Below are 21,553 nucleotides of genomic sequence, written 5' to 3'. Positions count from 1 at the left end.
ATAATTTGAGGGCAAAAATGTTACTGCTTGAAGGATATATTTCAAATTTCACGTGCGCTAGGTACTGCTTCCTCTACGTAGAATTTAGTTGTTCTTATGTCAACCAATCTCTCGCTGGACAAACTTTAACATCTTTTTGTCTACTTGTGAAAATTTTTATTTATTGATGATAACACTAAAAATTGTAAAAAATCGTGATAGGATACATTGTCATGTATCGGGTGTTCATTTAAATGTATCCTCAAAGAAGGCGTTGAAGAGTCGATTGCGAACGCTCCATGGATTACAGATCATGGATCAGCTGTACAAATCATGGAGCAGCTGTACAAATCATGGAGCAGCTGTTTAAATCTAACCTCACTTTTTTTGCGTTGTTTATGTTTTTACTTTGCAGACTGACGAGTGGTACGTTCACAACCGACTTTGAATGCCAACTTTGAAGATAAATTTAAATACCTAAGAATAGGTAACTGCGCTGGAACCATAAATTTGTCGTGTATTTAGTAATCACCGAATTTTTGTTAAAGGTATTAGATAAAATAACTTCTTATTTCTTATGCAATTCTGCTGATTAGTGAAGGTTTATTAGTATTAACATACGATACAATTTAACAAAAATACAAATATTCTAAACAGCGTCAAATTCGGAATTAAATTAAATTAAACATATTTGATCTGTGCCTCGAAAAGAAAAAGAAAGAGGTTTACTTCTAGCAGACCTAAATGCAATAATATGTCAATACGACAAACACTAAACGAGTTGCAATTCGTTAAATAAAATGGTTTGTTAGTTAATCATTTAATAAATTTACTTTGTTTCCGAATTTATTTCAGAATGACCAGTTTGAGACTATTCTTCTCTTTTTAAGTTGTTAGGAAATTACTGATAATGCAAATGATGCCACAACTTCTGTCTATAACACTGATTTTAAATTCAACAGTTGTATATTTTACTTCCATTTGTTCTCTTCATATTAAACTGTATTCATTTTTTTTATTTTCTTCTTTTTCAAGCACCTATTTTTACCTTCAACTTCGACTTGCAACTTGAAACAACTTTATTTTGGAAAATTATTTTTTGTTCTAATGTAACTGTTCAAGTTTTCCTTTTCATTGTTTTTTCTCTTACCTCCAAATTTAAAGGTTTTATTGTACGGGTTAACTTTCAAAGCATTTCTGAAATAGCTGACGTCGCGACGAATTTTTATTCGACGAGGGCATCTACCGGCGAGCCGTACAAGGTAACGAGAGGTTTTGAAGTTTCCTACTTGATCCGCTAAAATCCTGTAAATTTTCCATCTCCTCCTCCATTTTCCCACTACGTGACATCAACTCTTCCATTTTTCTTTGGCGAAGGTCCCTTTTATTCTCGCTGCAAGTTAACTGCACTTAGGACCCTTTCATCAAAGCAAGATCCGAGTTCGCAATCCGAAATCTGAAAACCGGATAAGCTCCCACCACCTGACTAACCTTTCAGACGTCTAATCAAGTATATCGTTCGGCGAACTAATGCAGAAATCCGCGTTTTCATCGCAAAATGCTGAAACCCCGGGGTTAATTCACTACTGACGTCTGCGAGATTTATTTTATTAGGATGTGATGAGTAAGGACCGGAAAAACATCTGCTATAGAAAAACACGTCAATATTGAAAGTTGTTCTTTGGCAGTTGCTTCCACATTCCGTTGAGATTTTATTGGAATGAGTCTCCCAGGATTAGGCAGTCCGGGCCGGAGCCGTTTCAACCCCGAACATCGGAAATAGACTGATTATTCCATACACGCTTCCACCTAAATCAAATCGCGTTGATATTTCGATTATACGAAATGGTTTTGGACACGACCATCTTATTACAGTGGCAGATGCGTTCGCAGATGAATTATTGATTTGCACCCCGAAAAAACCGTTTTTAAGCGCCAACATCGACGGAACAATCACTGCTAAACGGTCAACAAGTGATTGATGCCGCTAATTGGCTTCATCGCCGCAACCCTGGCTAATCGCTGTCGATTAATCCGCCGTGGGGTGTTATTATTATCGAATTTATTTTTAGCCGCCCCATCCCGGTACGAAAATATCTCGGATCTTTCTGATATTTCATCCCCTGCAAAAATTAAAACTCGGGGGCGGACGGGTATAATTGGAAAAGGGTGCGCGCCCAGTTTTACTTATTCATTTCGGCTATTAGGGTTAATGCATCGCCAAATATTATCTTTATTATAAATGAAAATTTCAACATTTCCGTATCTTATCGCAGATTAACTATTGCTAAACAGTCAATGTCTTTACAGTTTTAACGAAATTGTATTAAATTCAATAATTTTTTTAATGTAAATTAATAAAACCAAAATTATTCTCTGTCTCTCTGTATCTCTATCAAGTAATAACAATTAATTCCTTTGAAGGCACTATTTTTATCCATAATTTATTTTGTGTCCGTCCACTTTTTACAATATTAATTACTAATATAATAAATATTATTTTGCGAGAACTTATTATTCAGGAGAAATTATAAATCAAACGCAGATTTAATATAATATAATTAATTTGGTGAAAGTAAAAATATAAAACTCGTATATTTTCCATTGAATGTGTTATAACATAATTTTTGTTTTACAAAAACTACTCGGCTTTAAAAATACATTGATCTTCTTGCACATACGAAATGCCTCTTGAAAATTGAGTTAGGGGCGATAAAACTGCGGCTATAATGGTAACGTCTTTCGTTTTCATGATATCATCTTTCTCCCTTCCAGTAAAATAAACTGTTTATGTTTCACCCCATATTTCAAAGGGGTCGATTCGGTTTTTAAAAAAAGCGACACAAATGACTTGGCTCGTCTAGTACGTAACTGCAAGAATAAATAATGAGAAAGTTTCCAAGTCACGTGAGACGTTTCGTGTGTTAACAGCGATTCCGAATGCGATATTTCCATTGTATTCGGCTAATCAAGGAATAAAATATCTGCATGGAACGCTAGCAATTCAATTAAAACTTTCCATTTTGTAGCAATCAAGTTTTAACTCTCATTACAGTATACGTTTATGACACTTTGACGGTTTATGTGTTTGTAAAATTTATATCTCAATATATAAGCTCATGCAGCGATGTTTTTCAGCTTGCTACGAGTACATTACCATGAATTGTTAAAGACCGTAAACCCTTTGAGAGGATAATTCTGTTTTATTGTATTACTTCAATTTCAAAATTAGAAAATTTTAAGAACCATAAAATCGTGTTTACGTTGTCAAATATATTTTGCAATTTATATGCAAAAGATAAAGGTTTTTGTAGAAATAGTTAAGTCCTTAAAAATGCTGTCAACAGTTTACGTTGAGGTAAAACATGCAGGCAACCCAAAATACACATAATCCACAAGTTTTCACAATACTAAAAATGTTAGGTGTAGAAAACACTTGTAGTTATCGTTTATTTGATTTACTGTAATTGTGTCATTTAATTTATTTTCTATTATTGTGTGATTGATATTTCCGGGATTTACCGTATTCCTCCAGGTTCCTTTTCCGGTTGTCCATCCGCAGCAAACCGAACACCTCATATTTCATCATGACATGCAATATTCAATACAATTCGAACGCTTCTTTATTCTGCATCTCGGCAGCATATGGACGAGCCCCTGACCTGCTCTCGTTTGGCCAAGATTGATTGTATTTTTTCTCTCTGGTGTACGGCTATCGTGTTTTTCCACCCCCGACTATTTATCTATCTCACTCTGTTTTGTTTTTTCGCCCGGTCATGACCCTTTCATGTCATGTGTAATTTATAGGGATTTACAAGGGCCAAACTTGATTTTTTTTAAGAAAAAAGATACGCGGAATTTTTATCCCGAACATACTTCAATTTTCCACACTTCGGGACACATTAAATTTCATTTTATTGCAGATAAAACTACGATGTTATTGGAGTTCTGCTGACGAAAATCTTGCAGAAATCTGACTTACAGTCTAAGAGCTTTTATTAAAAATCGAAAGGTTTCGCATAGGAAGTCTCTCGGATATTTTTCTACGTTTCGAGCCTTTCAGATCTTCGTCCTGTTTTATTCGTTTTTTTTTATATTCACGAATGAGAGTTGCTTCCTCCAGACACGGTGCTTTCGGATAAGGATTACATTATTTATAGCAGGTAGCAGGACACCTTTTTTCACAATAACAAAAGTATCAGGGATAATATAATAGTATTATAGCAAAGATATTGTTAGATAATTGACTTTTATTGAATTTATGTGACGTGGGATACTACAATGTAAGTCTATATGTATAAAACAAAATTGCCCATTTTTTTTTTTAAATACCTCAATATGAGCATAATAAAAACCCCAAATATTCCCTTTTTTTCTCTGGGAAGGCAGTTCTGGGGCACCTGTATACAGGGTGTTTTTGAAATGCGTGCAGAAATTTTAACCACGAGCTTCATGTAGAACTCGGAAAAAAATATTTAAAAAATTCTATGTCAAAAAATAAAATGACATTTATTTTTTTTAAATGACATTTATTTTTTGAGCTACGAATTTTTTTAATTGCTTTTAGTCTTCTACGTTCTCAAAAAACCTCGTAGGTAAAATTTCGGCACATTTTAAAAATACACCCTGTATATCATATTTTATAAAACGTACACCAATGCGGTTTCCTTGTTTTAAAGCATATTTCGTATAGGTTACTTCGCATTGGCGTACATTTTATAAAACATGATATACTTATAGGGTGTATTTTTAAAATGTGCCGAAATTTTACCTAGGAGGTTGTAGGACAACGTAGAAAACTAAAAGCAATTTAAATAAATTGTAGCTCAAAAAATAAATGTCATTTGATTTTTTGACATAGAATTTTTTAAATATTTTTTCCAAGTTCTACACGAAGCCAGTAGCTCGTGATTAAAATTTCTGCACGCATTTCAAAAACACCCTGTATAGGTAGGTACATAGTACTTACATATGTATATGTATTTAACATTGATTTAATTTATTTTATTTTATATTTAATATTGTATTAAAGGCGCCTGTTCTCAAAACTTTTCAACAATCACCCCTTTTCTTAATTAACTTTATTTTAATACACAAATGATTAATTTTAAACATTATCCTTATAGACTCACATAGTAGTTGGAATATTAAAATTTTAGTTGAAATCATGATGATGCTGACCTTCATCAAGCTGTCACATAATAAATTAAGACGTGGGTGCTGGTAGAAAGTGGTTATAATCTTCATTTTACTATTATTAACTTACTCCTCCGCTACACAAGAGTTAAATTATATGGCGTAGAAGCTTAATATGGAATGATTGTGGAAAATATCCAATTAATCGAATTTGATTTTAATTTTTGCATTGAAAAAAATTGATTTGAAAACAGTTTTTCGTTCCATTAACACCAGAAATAACATATTCATAAAAAAAATAATGTAACGGTAAATAGGTCAAAATCTTTTTGCCAATAGGTCTTCCGGACATTTATTGTGATTCTACCGATTTTTTCTGTACATTGATCCAAAATATGGCAAAGTAAATTTAAACAAAAATTGACGAATAATACCTACTTCACTAAATAAAGTGTTTTTCTTCACTCACAGTATTGCCGCACTCGGCTGCGGCTCATGCGGTCAAGCTTCCCATTCGTGTCGAAAAGTATAACTTTATGCACATGTTGCATAAATTACTATTTTTCTACTGTCTGATTCGAAAATAGCCTATGACTGTAGATATTCCAAAGACGAAAGTGGACATTTCCTCTCTATAAAGAACAAATCCACTCTACAATTCTACAAATATAATTGCGAATATTAGGAGACCTTCTCTTGTTTTTTAAGCCTTTCTAAAGATACCATCGAAGTTATTAGATTTAAAAAAGTTCTTCTTGGAATTCTTTAATTTTGTAGTAAAGATAATATAATAGAAAAAATACGCACCACCATTAGTCAAGAAAGTATCTTTTCCACTCAGTGGAAAAGTGTCACTTTCTTCCGGTGCAGTGTAATATACTATCTATTTTTACTATCTAGTTATTTACGATCTATATTTCTAATCTTTCGCTTCTATTCCAAGGATAATAACCATCTGCATAATGTTTATAAAAAAACATTTTCTTATTATTGTGTGTACTCTAGATTTGCTCCTAAAGGACAAATTACTAGTTATCCCAAATTAATTATATATATAATAAAAGAGAGTAGGTTCTAAGTACCTACAGGAAAAAGGAATGACAATTAGCGTTCAGCTAGAAGTCAATACAGGGTGTTTTCGAAGTTGAGGCGTTCCTTTTAACATGTGATAGTATGCGTTGTTCTAAAGAGTTTTAGCCAAAATCACCTTAGTAAAATGTGTACGGCAATGAAGATACAATAAGTTAATTTTTTTGAAATTTTTGAAACCGGTCCTGCTCAAATTTGCGCAGAAACTGGAATTGACAAAACAAATCAAATGAGCATAGACGATAATCAAAAATACTGTCAGAGTTGTCATCTAATTAGTCGAAATGGCTTTATTATTAGGAAAATAATGAGCTCACAGATATGTTGCAAATGTATGGGCAATGTTATCACGTTATCAGAATGCAGTTGCGGCGTCCAGAGAGTGCGCAGAGCGATTTCCGGAAAGACACCATTCTGGGCCAAGTCAGTTATTAATTTAGTACAGCGGAGAAATAGACAGGACAGAATTTTAGAAAACAATAAAAATATACCATCAGTTATCTCCGTTAATACAAACATTTTACTAAGAAGATTTAGGCTAAAATTCTTAAGAATAATGTGTAGTACCTCGTGTTACAAGGAACGCCTCAACTTCGAAAACACCCTGTATAAGCTGACCGGTGTAGAAACCATTCAAAAGTCAACTCAAAGAATAATTCTCCTAAACTTGATTTATTTTTTCTTAGCCAGCGACGAACGAACATTTACACCGTCGATAAACGTACCTCTGGCAAGCTAATGAACTCGTAGAGATTTATACAAGAAGCAAATCCAGCATAATTAAATTAGACATTGCCACGGATATTTACTTCGAGTCGTACAACTGTAGTAAATTTCTCCGGTAAATTAACAGTTAGACGCAAGTTCGGGTAAAGTCCCGAGTTAATTTCTTAACCGTGTTGCCAGAGATAATAGACGTATATGTAGAGACACAACATTCGCCCCACGTATGACATCACAAATTAAATTGTTTCGCCATCTGTTGACTTAGCATGTAAACTCAACTAATATAGGTGTATTAGACCCAAAGTCTGAGTGGTTGTTTAGACAATCAGGATTATTATCTCGTCAACAGCACCATTTTGATGTTTGGGACTCGGACGGCGCCAGATTGTAACATGTCATGTGTTTCACAGATGAAAATCACTTTCTTTTCCTTGTTTCATTCAATTTTCGAGCTGCATCTCCGATTTGTCCTGACGCTGATGAGTAGACATCAAAGCGAATTCAGGACGGCGGCTTCTAAATTAAACAGGAAATTCGCAAGGGAATATCGACTTTTAATGGAATTATTAATTTTCTGTCGACTAACACTTTCACTTTGCATTATTCGACTTGATGTCACTGTTCAACGTCAAAACAAAAACATTTTAGATTATGCAAGTTTTCCAGCTGCCGGCGTGCGAGATAATTTCGCATCATTTACCACCAAAACAATTTCGTTTGCGACAATAGAAGCGAATCTGGTGAATCAAATGTGTGCACTTAAATACCACGACATGACCATTATTTGGTTCAATTAAAGCGACGAGTTTTCGGGGAAAACATATTTCGCCATCATTATTCGTTTATCCGGCAGTGCAGACAGCAACAGGTCTAATTTTCGGCGGATATTATTTGCAATTATTCCTCCCTGCAGTTCGTACGATGAATCAGTTTGTTTATGCTTTGAAATTTTAAATTGCTCGCATTAACTGCCTCATTGTTAGATGCAAGTGCTTGTCACAATTAGATTAGCAAGCCCGCAGACAAAAAAAATCTTGATTGTATGCACTTTAGTTAATTACTTACACGACATTAACGATGTCTGTTTTGCTTTTCGCGTGTATATACTTAGGAGTGTACAATATGTGGGGTCAGTTCACGCACAAAATGACCAAATTAAATTCAAAATGTTTAATGGATAGACTTAAGGTGGTTGTTAATTTGACAAATGCAATAATTCGGGATTAATTTCCATTATTCTTGTGCGACGACAAAAAAACATAATTCGGACCAATTTAACGTTCTCAAAAGCGGACGAAGAGTAACTCTTTTTCGGACGCTGAACAGTGGCGCCATCTGTTGGTCTGTTTAGGAAGTTAACAAGGAAACCGACAAATAGATAATTAATTGTCTTGTCACCATAAATTATGTAAATAAGTTGTATTGCAAAAAGTAAATTTCCAGTTTTGTTGGCAAGCTGATAACAAATTGTACTATAAAAAAATTGTTAATATGTATTAATACATTTATTTATTTGAAAAAAGTAGGTACAGAATAAATTTGTAATTTTTCCAATGATGTATTTTGCTTTGTAGTTCGTGCGGTCGCCTAAATAATTTAATGTGCATCTCTGTCAAAAAATGCCTTTTGTCCTCGCCTGTTTTCAAGCCTCGGCTGCGCCTCGGCCAGAAAACTCAGACTCGAACAAAAAAGATGCACTTTTTGACCTTGGTACACAAATAGCTATTCTCAGTTGAGATGAATTATTGATTTGTTAATAAAAGATAGTGCAAGAGCATGAGCCAATTAAAAAATAGCAGCAAAGACAAACCATTCCAGGAATATTTTAATTGACGGAATGATTCACAACGTGACAAAAATATTCTAAGAAATGTTCGAACCAGTCCGTGGGCTTTTAATCTTTATGCAAGTTAATTAAACTGGTTAAGGTAATGCAGACTAGAGCAAAATACGTTATTTTACAAGTTAGCCTTAAACAGTTTGATGCTACACTACTCGAAACTTCAGAAAGTAGAATCTTAACTTATTAATAACAGTTTGTTAAATGGCAGTTCTCCCATTTTCCATCCAATTTATCTTCCTACTCTCATATTTACTATTTATATCTGAGGAATTTTTATTCTAAGAATCAATTAAGGGGGTATTCTAGTCTAGAATAGGATTTATTCTTTTTGGAGATTTTTTTAACTATAAAGTAAAGTTTGTTATAAACGATTAGGGACATTCGAGAAAAAAAAGTTTCTAAATGGCTGCAATGATTTCAGCGGTTCTGCTCATTTAAACAAAATAAAATTTCTTAATAAGTATAAGTGTGCCTAGGACCGGTACCAAAAAAAAAAAAACAAAAATCAAAATCATGAAACTACTTAATAATAGTGTACCTAAAGTCCATTCAAAAATCAAAAAACCACCAACGTCGCATTTTCCTCGATAATTACTATCGGCAATGCTGATTAGTGTAAAATTTGGTGAGAATTGTAATTTTGAGGTTAACTGTTAATAAACAAATAAATAAAAGACATTTAATAAAATGTCTTGTTTTTCTGGACATGTTTAAGTAAAAATAATAAGAATCAATACATAAATGCAACGTGCAGCTAATAAAACAATATGAACAGAATTCAAAGCAACTGAATTTTATTTTGAATCAAATAAATGTCATAATTTATAGTTAGCAACATAAGTAGTACGAAAAAATATCTACCAAGGGTTTTTTAAATTTTACCAACCTAAAGCAACAGGTGGTGGTTTTTTGATTTTTGAATGGACTTTAGTTCTCTCACAGTTTTACGTTGTTCTAAGTAATGAAACGAAAACAGCCTTCTAAACACGCAGCTCTTTTGGTCGAGGGAAATCAGAGAATGTTCCTATTCTGATTGTTCTTTTGTTTCTGAATTGTAGTGACGAATGTAATCCACAATTACAGAGAATTCAAAAAGTTGGGAGAATCCTTCTGAAAACTGCTACAAAGGGACTTGGACTCTCGCATCATTTTGGTTCATCGTTCAGTATTCCACAAATTAGCGTTATTTAAGAAATAAATTAATTCTCAGAACTTTCACTTTTTTCTCATAAATCTATAAAGAATTTGAGTTCTTTGCGTGGGCATGTTAGAATTCATACAAAAGCGATCCGTTGTGCTTGACGAATGTCGTTTTTTGTTCCAGAGGAAGCGACGACGTGCAGCGGTCCATCGAGCTGCTGGACAGGGTCTTGTCCGAATTCGACGACGTGGAAAACGCGAACCAAGTTCAGAACGTGAGTATATCCGGCTTTCTTGGCCATCGTCCGACGTAAGATTTCTCCACCCTTCTTTAACTTCAGATACAACAAATTACGACGTCGACGTCGACGCCACAGCTGAGACAAGTCAGCACTAACTCGACCACGGGAAACGTATCATCCACTCCAGATGACGAGAGCCCTTCGCTCGGTCATCAGTCAGAGGATGACGGTTACATGAGCATGAACGGCCGCAAACCCAAGTTCAGCTTAGCCTTCAAGCCGTTGGCTGAAGTGCCTGTCCATCACGAGAATGCCTCGCAGTCGCCCACAATTATGCATCCTGGGGATCCGGACGACTTTCCGCCGCCGCCGGAGGAGGCGCAAAGGCTCATCGCCACGCTGCTGCCTAAGTAAGTGCTATTTGTTGTCGACGACATGACCGAAGCAAATGGGGGAAATTTCCGTGCTCAACTATAACAAGATAGCAATGATAACTTCAATGTGCTGCACTCGTGCGTGTAAACTTCCCACTTGTAAAAAAAACTAGCGCTTTGTACAAATGTTACACAAATAATTATTTCAAAATAGTAGCCACTTTATACAAAATTCTCTTAAAAACAAAGAAGAGGAAATTCAGAGATAACACAAGTAATCGGAGACAAGTGAAATTGATTAGTGGTCTAAACGTCCTGGATTACAAATATACACGATTTCATATCGTGCAGAACTTACTCGAAACTTTGTATTGCTGATTAATGAAAATTAATTAGTTGGTTAACTCTTGCAACATTAATTTGTGGAGCGGCGACCGCACCATAAGAAGGGATCGATATAATTTGCAGCGTAATCGAGGAAGGTGTGAATTTCATCGAATATCAGTCTTAGGTAAATCTCTACATTGTCCCTAGAGGAAATAGCCAAAACATGGAGACCAAAAAATTTGCCAAATCATTCTTAATTGTTAATTCACATTTTCTCCAAATCGCTTTATAACAGTGGAAAAACGACAACTTCAAATCTAATCGAACATTTTAAAATGCATATTGAATTTTTCTCCTTCATTCCACTTTCCATCTCATACTCTTATTACACCATTCCGAAATTATGCATTGCGAGATGATTAACTTGCGTGCCTTGTTTAGGTTCACCAAGTGATGAAAAAACTTTTACTCCTTTGATCTCCGTCATAGATCTTTTTTTTTTTTCAATTTACATTCCACTTTTAACTTGATGTGAAGAGCAAATTGCAAATAAGACAATTATTGCCATTTCGTAGACTCACTATGTAATTTAAATTCACAATTCTGACTTTACAATTTTATTTTCTTTTAATAAATCTACCTTATGTGTGGCCCTTTATGGTTCATCTGTGCAAATAAAATTTAATTGAAACTGTGCAACGTTAAAAATGACGGGGGATATCGAATCAGCTATCGCAGCCCTCTTTGCCATATCTTTATCCTATAAAAACTTTACTGTCTTAATCTCCCGGCAAACTGCACAGTTCCTCGTGCCGAATCTCTTTCCTCGCCACTAACAATCGATTTTTTGCAGAGTTTCTCCTGCACACAGGCCGAAAAACACCAGTAACACCAGTAGGAACCGACAATTTCCACTGACGCAGTTACCACCAGCTCGGGTAGAAACGATACCACCACCTCAGAAGTTCCAAAACAATGAGTATACGCCAATTTTGAACGGTTTACCCGATCCAATACATACTGCCACTCAAACGACGTTGGTAAGTCTGCGGTACTGTTGACGAATCAATTGGCTTGAGTGGGAATTCGTTTTAGCCGAAAACGAGGCACCAACGTCCGTACGGATGGGAAAACAACGATTTTACTTTAAATCCGCCACCTCCTCCTCCTGGATATCGTTTCGGTAGTCTGCCCTTCCAGCACGGGGTCTATCCCATCACATCTCCCACCCGTGTGCCACCGAGAACCATCCCGACTGCTCTGGAGCGTCATCGAGAAGTGAAGAGACGTGGCAGCGAAGACAATCTATCTAGTGACTTAGAAGGGTCCGCTTTGAGGCCTCTGAGCGAACTGGCTGACGACGAGCATTTTTCTGATGATTCTTTGGAGGAAATGCTGCCTCCTCCGCCCCCAGCGACCAACAAACGCGCCAGCATCGCCTGGGAGGTGCGTATCAAACGAGTACCTCCGTTTCGTATTTCTTTACTTTATGTGGTCCGGATGGGGCGCCTCTTGGAGATCGTCTGTTGAAGGTCGTTTCTGTTGTAGGTGCCTCTAGACGACGACGCCCTCCTCACGCCGGGTAGCACCAAAGTCATCGGTAGAAGACGAAGGAAATCCGGCTCTCACTCCAGCACCAGCTCCATACCCAATAGGCTAAAAGAGTTAGAAGACTGGCCCGACCCTCCTCCTTGCACGACCGAAGACGAGGTGACGTCGCCGTTTTCTGATTCCGACGACCACGTGGTTCTGCCACCGGAATTGAGCTCAGACCAACTGTCAGGAACGAGCACCTACATAGTGCGCAGAGGCAAGAAAGATAGAAAGGCTTTGGTGACCATGGGGAGCTCAGTGAACTCGAATTCTTCGCTCAACTCGCGATTGAGCTCAGACCTGAGCATTCCCGCGTCTCGATTTAGCGCAGATCTGAACTGTCGCCTGAGTCGAGAACTGAACACTCCGAGTTCGAGATACAGCGTGGATTTGAGCACACCGCACTCGAGACTCAGCCAAGAACTCAATTCTCCCAAGTCTAGGTACAGCTTAGATTTGAACAATTCGAGACATTTGAGTCAGGAGCTGAGCAGTTCTCCGTCGAGACTCAGCGTCGACCTGAGCAGTTCTAGATCGAGCACGCCGCAGAGCAAGCACGGCAACGAGTTCAAAAAGCACAGCACCACGTTCGACAACATCAAGTCGCTGATCAAAGAGGGAGTCATCGAGGACTACAACTGTCCACCTGTTGAATGCACGTCAGATCTGAACCCGCTCGTTCCACCGATCGTTAGAGTAGTCTCCTTACCCAGCTTGAACGCGGAGGAATACGCACCTCGGAGAGAACTAGATGTGACGGTTGAGGAAGAGGAAGACGGAGAGACTTCGCAAGAGAGCACCGAGATCTCGCCACTGCGCCAGATCGAACAGAACATCAGCGAGTTGCTCGAAAGACGCGACATAGAGGTGATACAACAAGACGAGAAGTGTTTGCTGAACGGAGTCGAATCGCTGAACAAGAAAGAATCGCTGAAGAAGGAGAAGAGGAAAGCGCCAACCAAGCCGGCACGAGAATCAAAGAAACCTCACGACCTTCAAAAGTCGAGCAGCCACAATGAGATCCAGCGCTCGGAGGATTACTACCGGCAGTTGTTGATAGAGAGCGGTTCCGCTTTTCCGAAGAGAAACGGCATTCAGAAGTCGGAGAGTGCCAAGGAGATGTTGATCGCGCACAGGGAGAACAGGCCTTTGCCGACGTCCACTTCGGCCGACTTCCCTGTGCGCGTGGAGGTCCTCCAGCACGAGTTCCCTCCGTTGCCTCCGTCACCAGTGGAGGAGGACGAGGACGAGTACTCCGAAATCGTCCACCCGCTTCAAAAGACTAGGGCAGACACGTTGCCCGCAAGTAGTGAGCCACCTGCAGTGCCTCCACATCGCGATCCCGTATCAAATAGCTTAAAGACACGTTCGATGGACGCGAACTACAGTAGAGGTAGACGGAATAATTTCTACAGTTCGTCTAGCAGAAACATTCCATCTGAGAGACGCACCCTGCCCATGGAATTGCAAGAGTCGAAACGGAAACCGTTCCAGAAGCGCTCCTCGCACAGCCCCCAGGAGGAGCACCACCTGCAGACGTCCTGCAGTCTACCTGAGACCCCCATTTTCGCCAGAGGCTGCGACATACCGAGGACTCCGCACAGGAGGGCGCCGGACATACCCGGGAACCAAACCGCCCCCAGACAGAGTAACACGATAGGGAGTCTCAACACGATCGGGAACATGTCGACGGGGGGGTACAGAAGAGGAATGTCGAATTCGGGGCTCGAACAGGCCTTCAGAGGGGCGGAGTTGTTGAGAATGGCCGGAGGGCCCGGAAGGGGATGGTATCCCAAGCAGAGACATCGGAGACCTGCTTCTATCGAGCATTTGGACAGAATGGCATCTGGACACAATCCTTGGGAGTCCAACAGGAAGCCTCTCACACTACCACCAAATTTAACACCCAAGTTCTTCCAAAGGTCGCCCAGGGATGCGTTGAGAAGAGTTACCAGTTTACTCATAAGAAAAGGTTAGGAAAACCAAAAATTTATGCAGCCAACTACATAATAACTGAGTTGTTCAGTGCAAACAGAAACTGTTACTGTCGCATCTTTAACAAATGTTTTTTCTTGATTCACAAGATTGTACAAATTAACTTCACATCCATGTAAAATAATGACGCTCACTTTACATAACGTCCTTTTTAACAAAAATTAATTCTTTTGATAGTTATTTTGGCCATGATGATCTTCTTTTCTGTAAAAAATAATGTTGTATTTTAAGCTTTCATTTAATGACAACATATAGGTACATAAATAGTAGTTTATTTGACGAGTTGAATACAACGTTTTTTGTTCGACGAGCCCCTTAAAGGCTCCAGATCGCTGAAAATCTTTAAAATTAGCTATCAAAATCCGTTGACATAGGAGAAAATTCTCAAATTCTGACAGTGCCGAACAAAAAAAAATTACACTGTCCAATTTATGACATTAACACTTTCTGCCTACACTGGATGATCTTTAAATGAATCTCAAAACTTGTATGACAGTTTGAAAATGTAAATTGTTTCTGATACGAAAAAACGCCAATGAATTTTTAAAAATTCCATATTTTTCATCATGGTAAAGAGACATATTCAAAGGTATACCGGGACATTTTTTTAACATTGAACATAGCCCATACTTATTCCCTATGTTCAGTTTTAAAAAACACAGGTCAATGCATGTATGTAATCACGTAACCAAGGTAACGAAAATAAGCACTTGACAGTTTAACAAAATGGTCAAGTTGTTTGAAGAAGAAATACACATAATGCAGTTATTCTATGCCAATCAGAGCATTAGAAATGTGCGTGACATTTCCAATGCAACACATGTTAGACCAATTCCATCAATCGGAACAATTTTTAACATTATTTCAAAATTTCTGGTGTTCGGTATAGTTGGTTGCATAGCAACTCACAATGCATTGATCTGTGTTTTTTAAAATTGAACCTAGGGAATAAGTATGGACGATGTTCAGAGTTACAAAAATGTCCCGGTATGTCGTTTTAAGCAATAATATTTGAATTAGGTGCTACCAGTACATATTATACTGGTAGCACCTAATACATATATACCCTACAATGTTTTTTTACAATAACACCATATGATGTAATGTTGTGCTTACCAAAATTGAAAACATTCAATAAGACGAACGCATTATAAGTACATACTCCTGACTTAAAAAAGTAATTACATTTAAATACTCGTAGATCACTATCTTTAACGACTGATTGTTTTAGTTAAGTAAAAATGTATTTCAATGTATAGATAACAAAAGTTCTAATTTACTAATTGCTCTAAAAATAGAGTGATATTTCTTACAGAGAAAGCACTTCTTTATCGTGCTTAAAGAATTTGTTTAGTTTATCAAGCAAAGAGATTTTTCCCAGTTGTTAACAATAGAAAGTAAACCATATCAGTACAATATAAAATATCTTTTGAAAGATAATTTGAAAAGTTCCACTAATGTCAGTAGATAAGACAGTTTCAAGTTTAAATATTTTATAACATACAATAATAGTCCAGTCAATAGAGACATAAAAATGGCTCCACCTTGCAAAAGGTACAGAAAAGTTTATACTTGGCAGGTATCTTCTATTAGGCATATTATTAATATTGCCGAGTTTGCGACCTTGGGGGGTTGTCGCTCGCCCCGCCATACTGGAGAATAGGGGTGGAAAATCACATTTCTGCGATTATTTCATTATCCGTGCGAGATACGTCTATCTAAGTTATTATAAAAAATGTACAGCGTACAATTCTCTACATTTTTTGTTCTTTATGTTTTTTTTGTCAGATCAATAGTTTCGTAGTTACAGCGTGTAGAATTCGAGAATTTCTATTATTTTTGTACTTTTTATTCTTTTCAACACCACCACAGAGGTAGAGCAATAGGGTGCATTTTTTGTTTACGTAGTGTCCTCGGTGGGCATAGTCTACGATGCAGTAGAAATTTACTGTTTTACTCTTTTTGATCTCTTTGTAACGTAAACGGATCCAAATGATCTGGATCGATTGGTTTAGATGAGCTGAATTCATCAGAGTTCATGAATTCGAGAATTCCTCTTGAGAATTTTCCTCTTGTTCCTCAGGGTCATCATCATCATCATCAGGATCATTTGGCGTTTACCTGTTTCATTAGTATACACGTTAGAGTCCGATATTCCCGTAGACGGACAAACAATAAATGCTCGATTTCTACAGGCTGCAACTACGAAAATATTGATCTGACAAAAAAAAACGTGAAGAACAAAAATTGTAGAGAATTGTATGTTCTACATTTTTTGTAATAAGTTAGATATACGTATCTCGCACGGATAATGAAATAATCACAGACGTTCCAGAATCTGAAGATCAAGACGAACAAATACCTGAAATCAATGAATTTTTATTTTGGCAAACGCCAGATGATCTTGATGATGATGATGATGACCCTGAGGAACAAGAGGAAAATTCTCAAGAGGAATTCCCGATTTCATAAACTCTGATGAATTCAGCTCCTCTATACCGTTCGATCCAGATCATTAGGGTCCGTCTACGCCACAAAGAGATCAAAAAGAGTAAAACAGTAAACTTCTACTGCATCGTGGACTGTGCCCACTGGACACACCACATCAAAAAAAAAACGCACCCTATTGCTCCACCTCTGTGGTGGAGTGGAAAAGAATAAAAAATACAAAAATAAAAGAAATTCTCGATTTCTACACGCTGTAACTACGAAACTATTGATCTGACAAAAAAATATAGAGAATTGCATGCTCTACATTTTCTATACTAACTTAGCTAGAGGTATCTCGCACGGATAATGAAATAATCGCAAAAATGTGATTTTGCACCCTTATTCTCCAGTATGGCGGGGCGAGCGGCAACCTCCCAAGGTCGCAAACTCAACAACATTAATAATATGCCTGATAGAAGATACCTGCCAAGTATAAACTTTTCTGTACCTTTTGCAAGGTAAAACTCCCTATTGATTGGACTACAAGTGAGTGATTCACAAGTAATAATGAGCCCGGCGACGCAATTGAAAATGCAACCCACAATACTTTCAAACGTAAAGCTGGATATTTACGGCGTCCATATTCAGCTTTCTATCGTGAGTTGCATTTTCAATTGCGTCGGGCTCAAATCACCTTGTACATACAGGGTGTTTTCGAAGTTGAGGGGTTCCTTGTAACACGAGATACTATACATTATTCTTAAGAATTTTAGCCTAAATCTTCTTAGTAAAATGTTTGTATTAAGGGAGATAATTGATTGTATATTTTTATTGTTTTCTAAAATTTTAAGTCTGGTCCTGTCTATTTCTCCGCTGTCCTAGATTAATAACTGACGTGGCCCAGGATGGTGTCTTTCTGGAAATCGCTCTGCGTACTCTCTGGACGCCGCAGCTGCATTCTGATAACGTGATAACATTGCCCATGCATTAGCAACATATCTGTGAACTCATTATTTTCGTAATGATAAAGCCATTCCGACTAATTAGATGACAACTCTGACAGTATTTTTGATTAACGTCTATGTTCATTTGATTTTTTTTTGTCAATTCTAATTTCTAACAAATCAGCGCAAATTTGAGCAGGACCGGTTTCAAAAATTTTAAAAAAATTAACTTATTGTATCTTCATTGCCGTACACATTTCACTAAGGTGACTTTGGCTAAAACTCTTTAGAACAACGCATACTATCACAGGTTAAAAGGAACACCTCAACTTCGAAAACACCCTGTATAATAATAATATTATACTTATTCATTAATATTTAAAATGAATAGGTACACTATAAGTATGCAAAGTCAACAATTTAGAGTAATCATTTCATAATAGACTAGTTAGAACTGCAATACTTTTTAATTGTCCTAATTAGTAGAAAATATTGAAACAGAACTACGTTATTCACCTAGCTGTTTTTGCATTGATTTTCCAAAATTGTCTAAAGCCTGAGGTAATGCTTTTGTACAAAACTGAAGGTTTCAATTGTTGCAAAACTCAGTATTTTCAATAAACAGACAAATAACGTCTGATGCATAAGTAAATGGAATTTCGAAATACGAAAATAGGCTTTGAAACAATTGCCAGTAACAATTTTGATTTACCATCGTTAGTTATTTTTTGTAATTAATATGAAGAATAGAACAGGTTCGTGACCTAGACCTAGACCTAGAAGTGGCACACTACTTATCAGACAATAAAACCTTAAGAAGTGGAGGAAAAAAAACATAAAATTAATTGCTTCGCAAACTATCAGATTGGAGCGTGTCAACGACATAATATGGCGTTTTCAAGTCGTATATTACCAGAAATTTAAGCGAGACTGTTTAAAATATTACAAGAGAATGAAGTTAATAAAATACTGTGACAGACCGAAAATAATCCCTGTAAGATCCATAAAAATGAGACAGGTTCTCAAAGGTGTACAATGAAAACTTCACTTTCGTTCAGTGTTGGATTTTCTACAAAAGACAAGAACTCAACTGCCAATGCAAACAAGTTTGCGGCAAAAACAGATTTGAACAGAAAAATTCAGATTGAGTGACGATTTCAAAAAATGGTATTTGGTATTGGTTTCTTACATCGGTCGAATTTGTGATGCTACGATCAAGGCTAAAATTTACAAGAAAAATGATAATAATGATAATGCCAAATTTCCCAAACATAACTATTATACCAGGTGAGTCAAGTTTTACCGCCCGCACGATTAACCCTATTAAAAAATTAGTAAAAATTACGAAACTTTAGGATTACATTCCCGTGATATAAGGCTTCAAATGTCTGCAATCAATTTTCCGTTACAGCCATAAAATTTAAAAAATCGATTTTGAGCAAAAAAAAATTTTTTCGCACACGCTCATAATTCACAATTATTAATTCAAACACGTTTATGAAATTCGCATTAAAAAAAATTATTAGTTTCTGAATTATTCCAAGATTTACAGCTACAGTATCATAAATAAATACCTCATTGTTGGTAAACATCTGTTGAAAACGTTTCTAGTAATTCTTAGGTCCTTAAAGGGTAGGTACCATAAACAACTTGCGTCAACTTCTTTTGTGGAACTGACCGCCAAATTTAATAATAAGTCATAGTGAGTCAGTGATGTTTTCATGATTTCAATGACACCAAATTGTTCCTAAATGTTTGAAAGGACTCTCAGTAAAAAATTATGTAAATTAATGTAGGGGTTATTGAATTAAAACGAAATATTCACCTGTTTCATTAAAAAATTTGTAATTTTTGCAGACTGTTCTAGAGCGATTCACAATCATTCCTGATTTTTTTGAGAATTTTAAATCTATTAAAAGAGGGTGTCTTCGCTTGGGCGGTAAAACTTGACTCACCCGGTACATTACTTGATAGTAATATCCACAATGATAAATTAATCCGGCCTGAACTATCACCGGGTATACTTATGGTAATCATAATTTATTCATGTCAAAAATTACAAACATAATTTTATATTCGTCACAGTAAACAATGAACCTAGATATTTAAATTTAATGTAATTTCTATTAATTATACAGGGTGTTTTCGAAGTTGAGGCGTTCCTTGTAACACGAGATACTATACATTATTCTTAAGAATTTTAGCCTAAATCTTCTTAGTAAAATGTTTGTATTAACGAAGATAATTGATTGTATATTTTTATTGTGTTCTAAAATTTTGAGTCCGGTCCTGCCTATTTCTCCGCTGTACTAGATTAATAACTGACGTGTCCCAGGATGGTGTCTTTCTGGAAATCGCTCTGCGTACTCTCTGGACGCCGCAGCTGCATTCTGATAACGTGATAACATTGCCCATACATATTAGCAACATATTTGTGAGCTCATTATTTTCGTAATGATAAAACCATTGCGACTAATTAGATGACAACTCTGACAGTATTTTTGATTAACGTCCATGCTCATTTGATTTTTTTTATCAATTCTAATTTCTAACAAATCCGCGCAAATTTGAGCAGGACCGGTTTCAAAATTTTCAAAAAAATTAACTTATTGTATCTTCATTGCCGTACACATTTTACTGAGGTAACTTTGGCTAAAACTCTTTAGAACAACGCATACCATCACATGTTAAAAGGAACACCTCAACTTCGAAAACATCCTGTATTTATCCAAAGCCATGTTTATATTTATCTAAGTTAATCGATAATAGTCACCAAAACGACAATATTTTCTTTTCATCCAACCTAACTAGTTCACATTACACAAAACATGTAATTTAACTAACATTTGTCCCCAAATATTTGAATCCTCCTACCTTTCCCAGGACTTTTGGGTAGAACTCAGTAATAAAGTTTGTGAGATAAAGTGAGAAGCATCAGATGGTAACGAGCAGAAGTACAAAATAAGGAAAATAAAGAACAAAGTGGAAACAAGTACATCAACTAGGTTGTTATCCAATTATGTACAATTATGTTACTCCGATTATCATATGAAGTTCTATAAAAATGATTCCGAAAATTTAAGTTTAGAATTGTATCCATTTAGGTACTTTTGCATCAGATGTTACATAGTACACATTTTTGTATTAAGATAATAATTACATTTTCGGTACGCATATTAAAAAAATTGGACTTATCGATGGTATTATGTCTATTAATTAATTATAAATAAGAGTATGGATACAATTATTATACTTATCTATATTATTGTAAATAACCATGTTTAAATTGAAATGAAAATTATTTCATGAAAGATAGACAGCCATACCTAATATATTTCTTATCATTGTGTTAAATTTAGAATATTACAATAGGGTTTTACAATAGAAAATAAACGATTATTGATCAGCTACACATATAATACCAGTAGGTAGAACGATAACTAAGATAATTATACATATTAACAGAATACTTTTCATCAGCGTTCGTCGGTAAAGATTAAAGTGCTTGTTATTTTTCTGCAGATATATATAATATCAGACATTCATAAAAAATAAACATATCTTCAAGTTAATCAGTAGTACAATATAATTATCGCATTCGGCATTGTGTACATATGCACTTGAATCTACTAATGTATTGCTTAATATTTTTACTGCTTTCGTAGAAGTGCAGATATGCTACTGATATATTTCCAGATAAAAATGCAAATACAAAAAAAAAAACTTGTTTACAAC

The 21,553-nt window shown here is 36.2% G+C and overlaps 1 protein-coding gene across 1 annotated transcript in view; it reads left to right on the top strand.

Moving 5' to 3' along the window:
- LOC138130162 (uncharacterized) overlaps positions 1–21,553 on the top strand; it is a 306,106-nt gene that overhangs the window by 262,242 nt on the left and 22,311 nt on the right. Inside the window, exons 4-8 of the mRNA XM_069046556.1 lie at positions 10,098–10,188; positions 10,255–10,565; positions 11,710–11,896; positions 11,952–12,302; positions 12,405–14,421. Of these exons, the coding sequence (XP_068902657.1) occupies positions 10,098–10,188; positions 10,255–10,565; positions 11,710–11,896; positions 11,952–12,302; positions 12,405–14,421 (2,957 nt within the window). The remainder of the gene's footprint in view (positions 1–10,097; positions 10,189–10,254; positions 10,566–11,709; positions 11,897–11,951; positions 12,303–12,404; positions 14,422–21,553) is intronic.

This window comes from Tenebrio molitor, chromosome 5 (genome assembly GCF_963966145.1).
Source record: "Tenebrio molitor chromosome 5, icTenMoli1.1, whole genome shotgun sequence".
In the NCBI taxonomy this organism is placed as follows: Eukaryota; Metazoa; Arthropoda; class Insecta; order Coleoptera; family Tenebrionidae; genus Tenebrio; species Tenebrio molitor.
The sequence above is the reverse complement of the archived record's forward strand: the minus strand, read 5'-3'. Positions and strand labels throughout refer to the sequence as shown.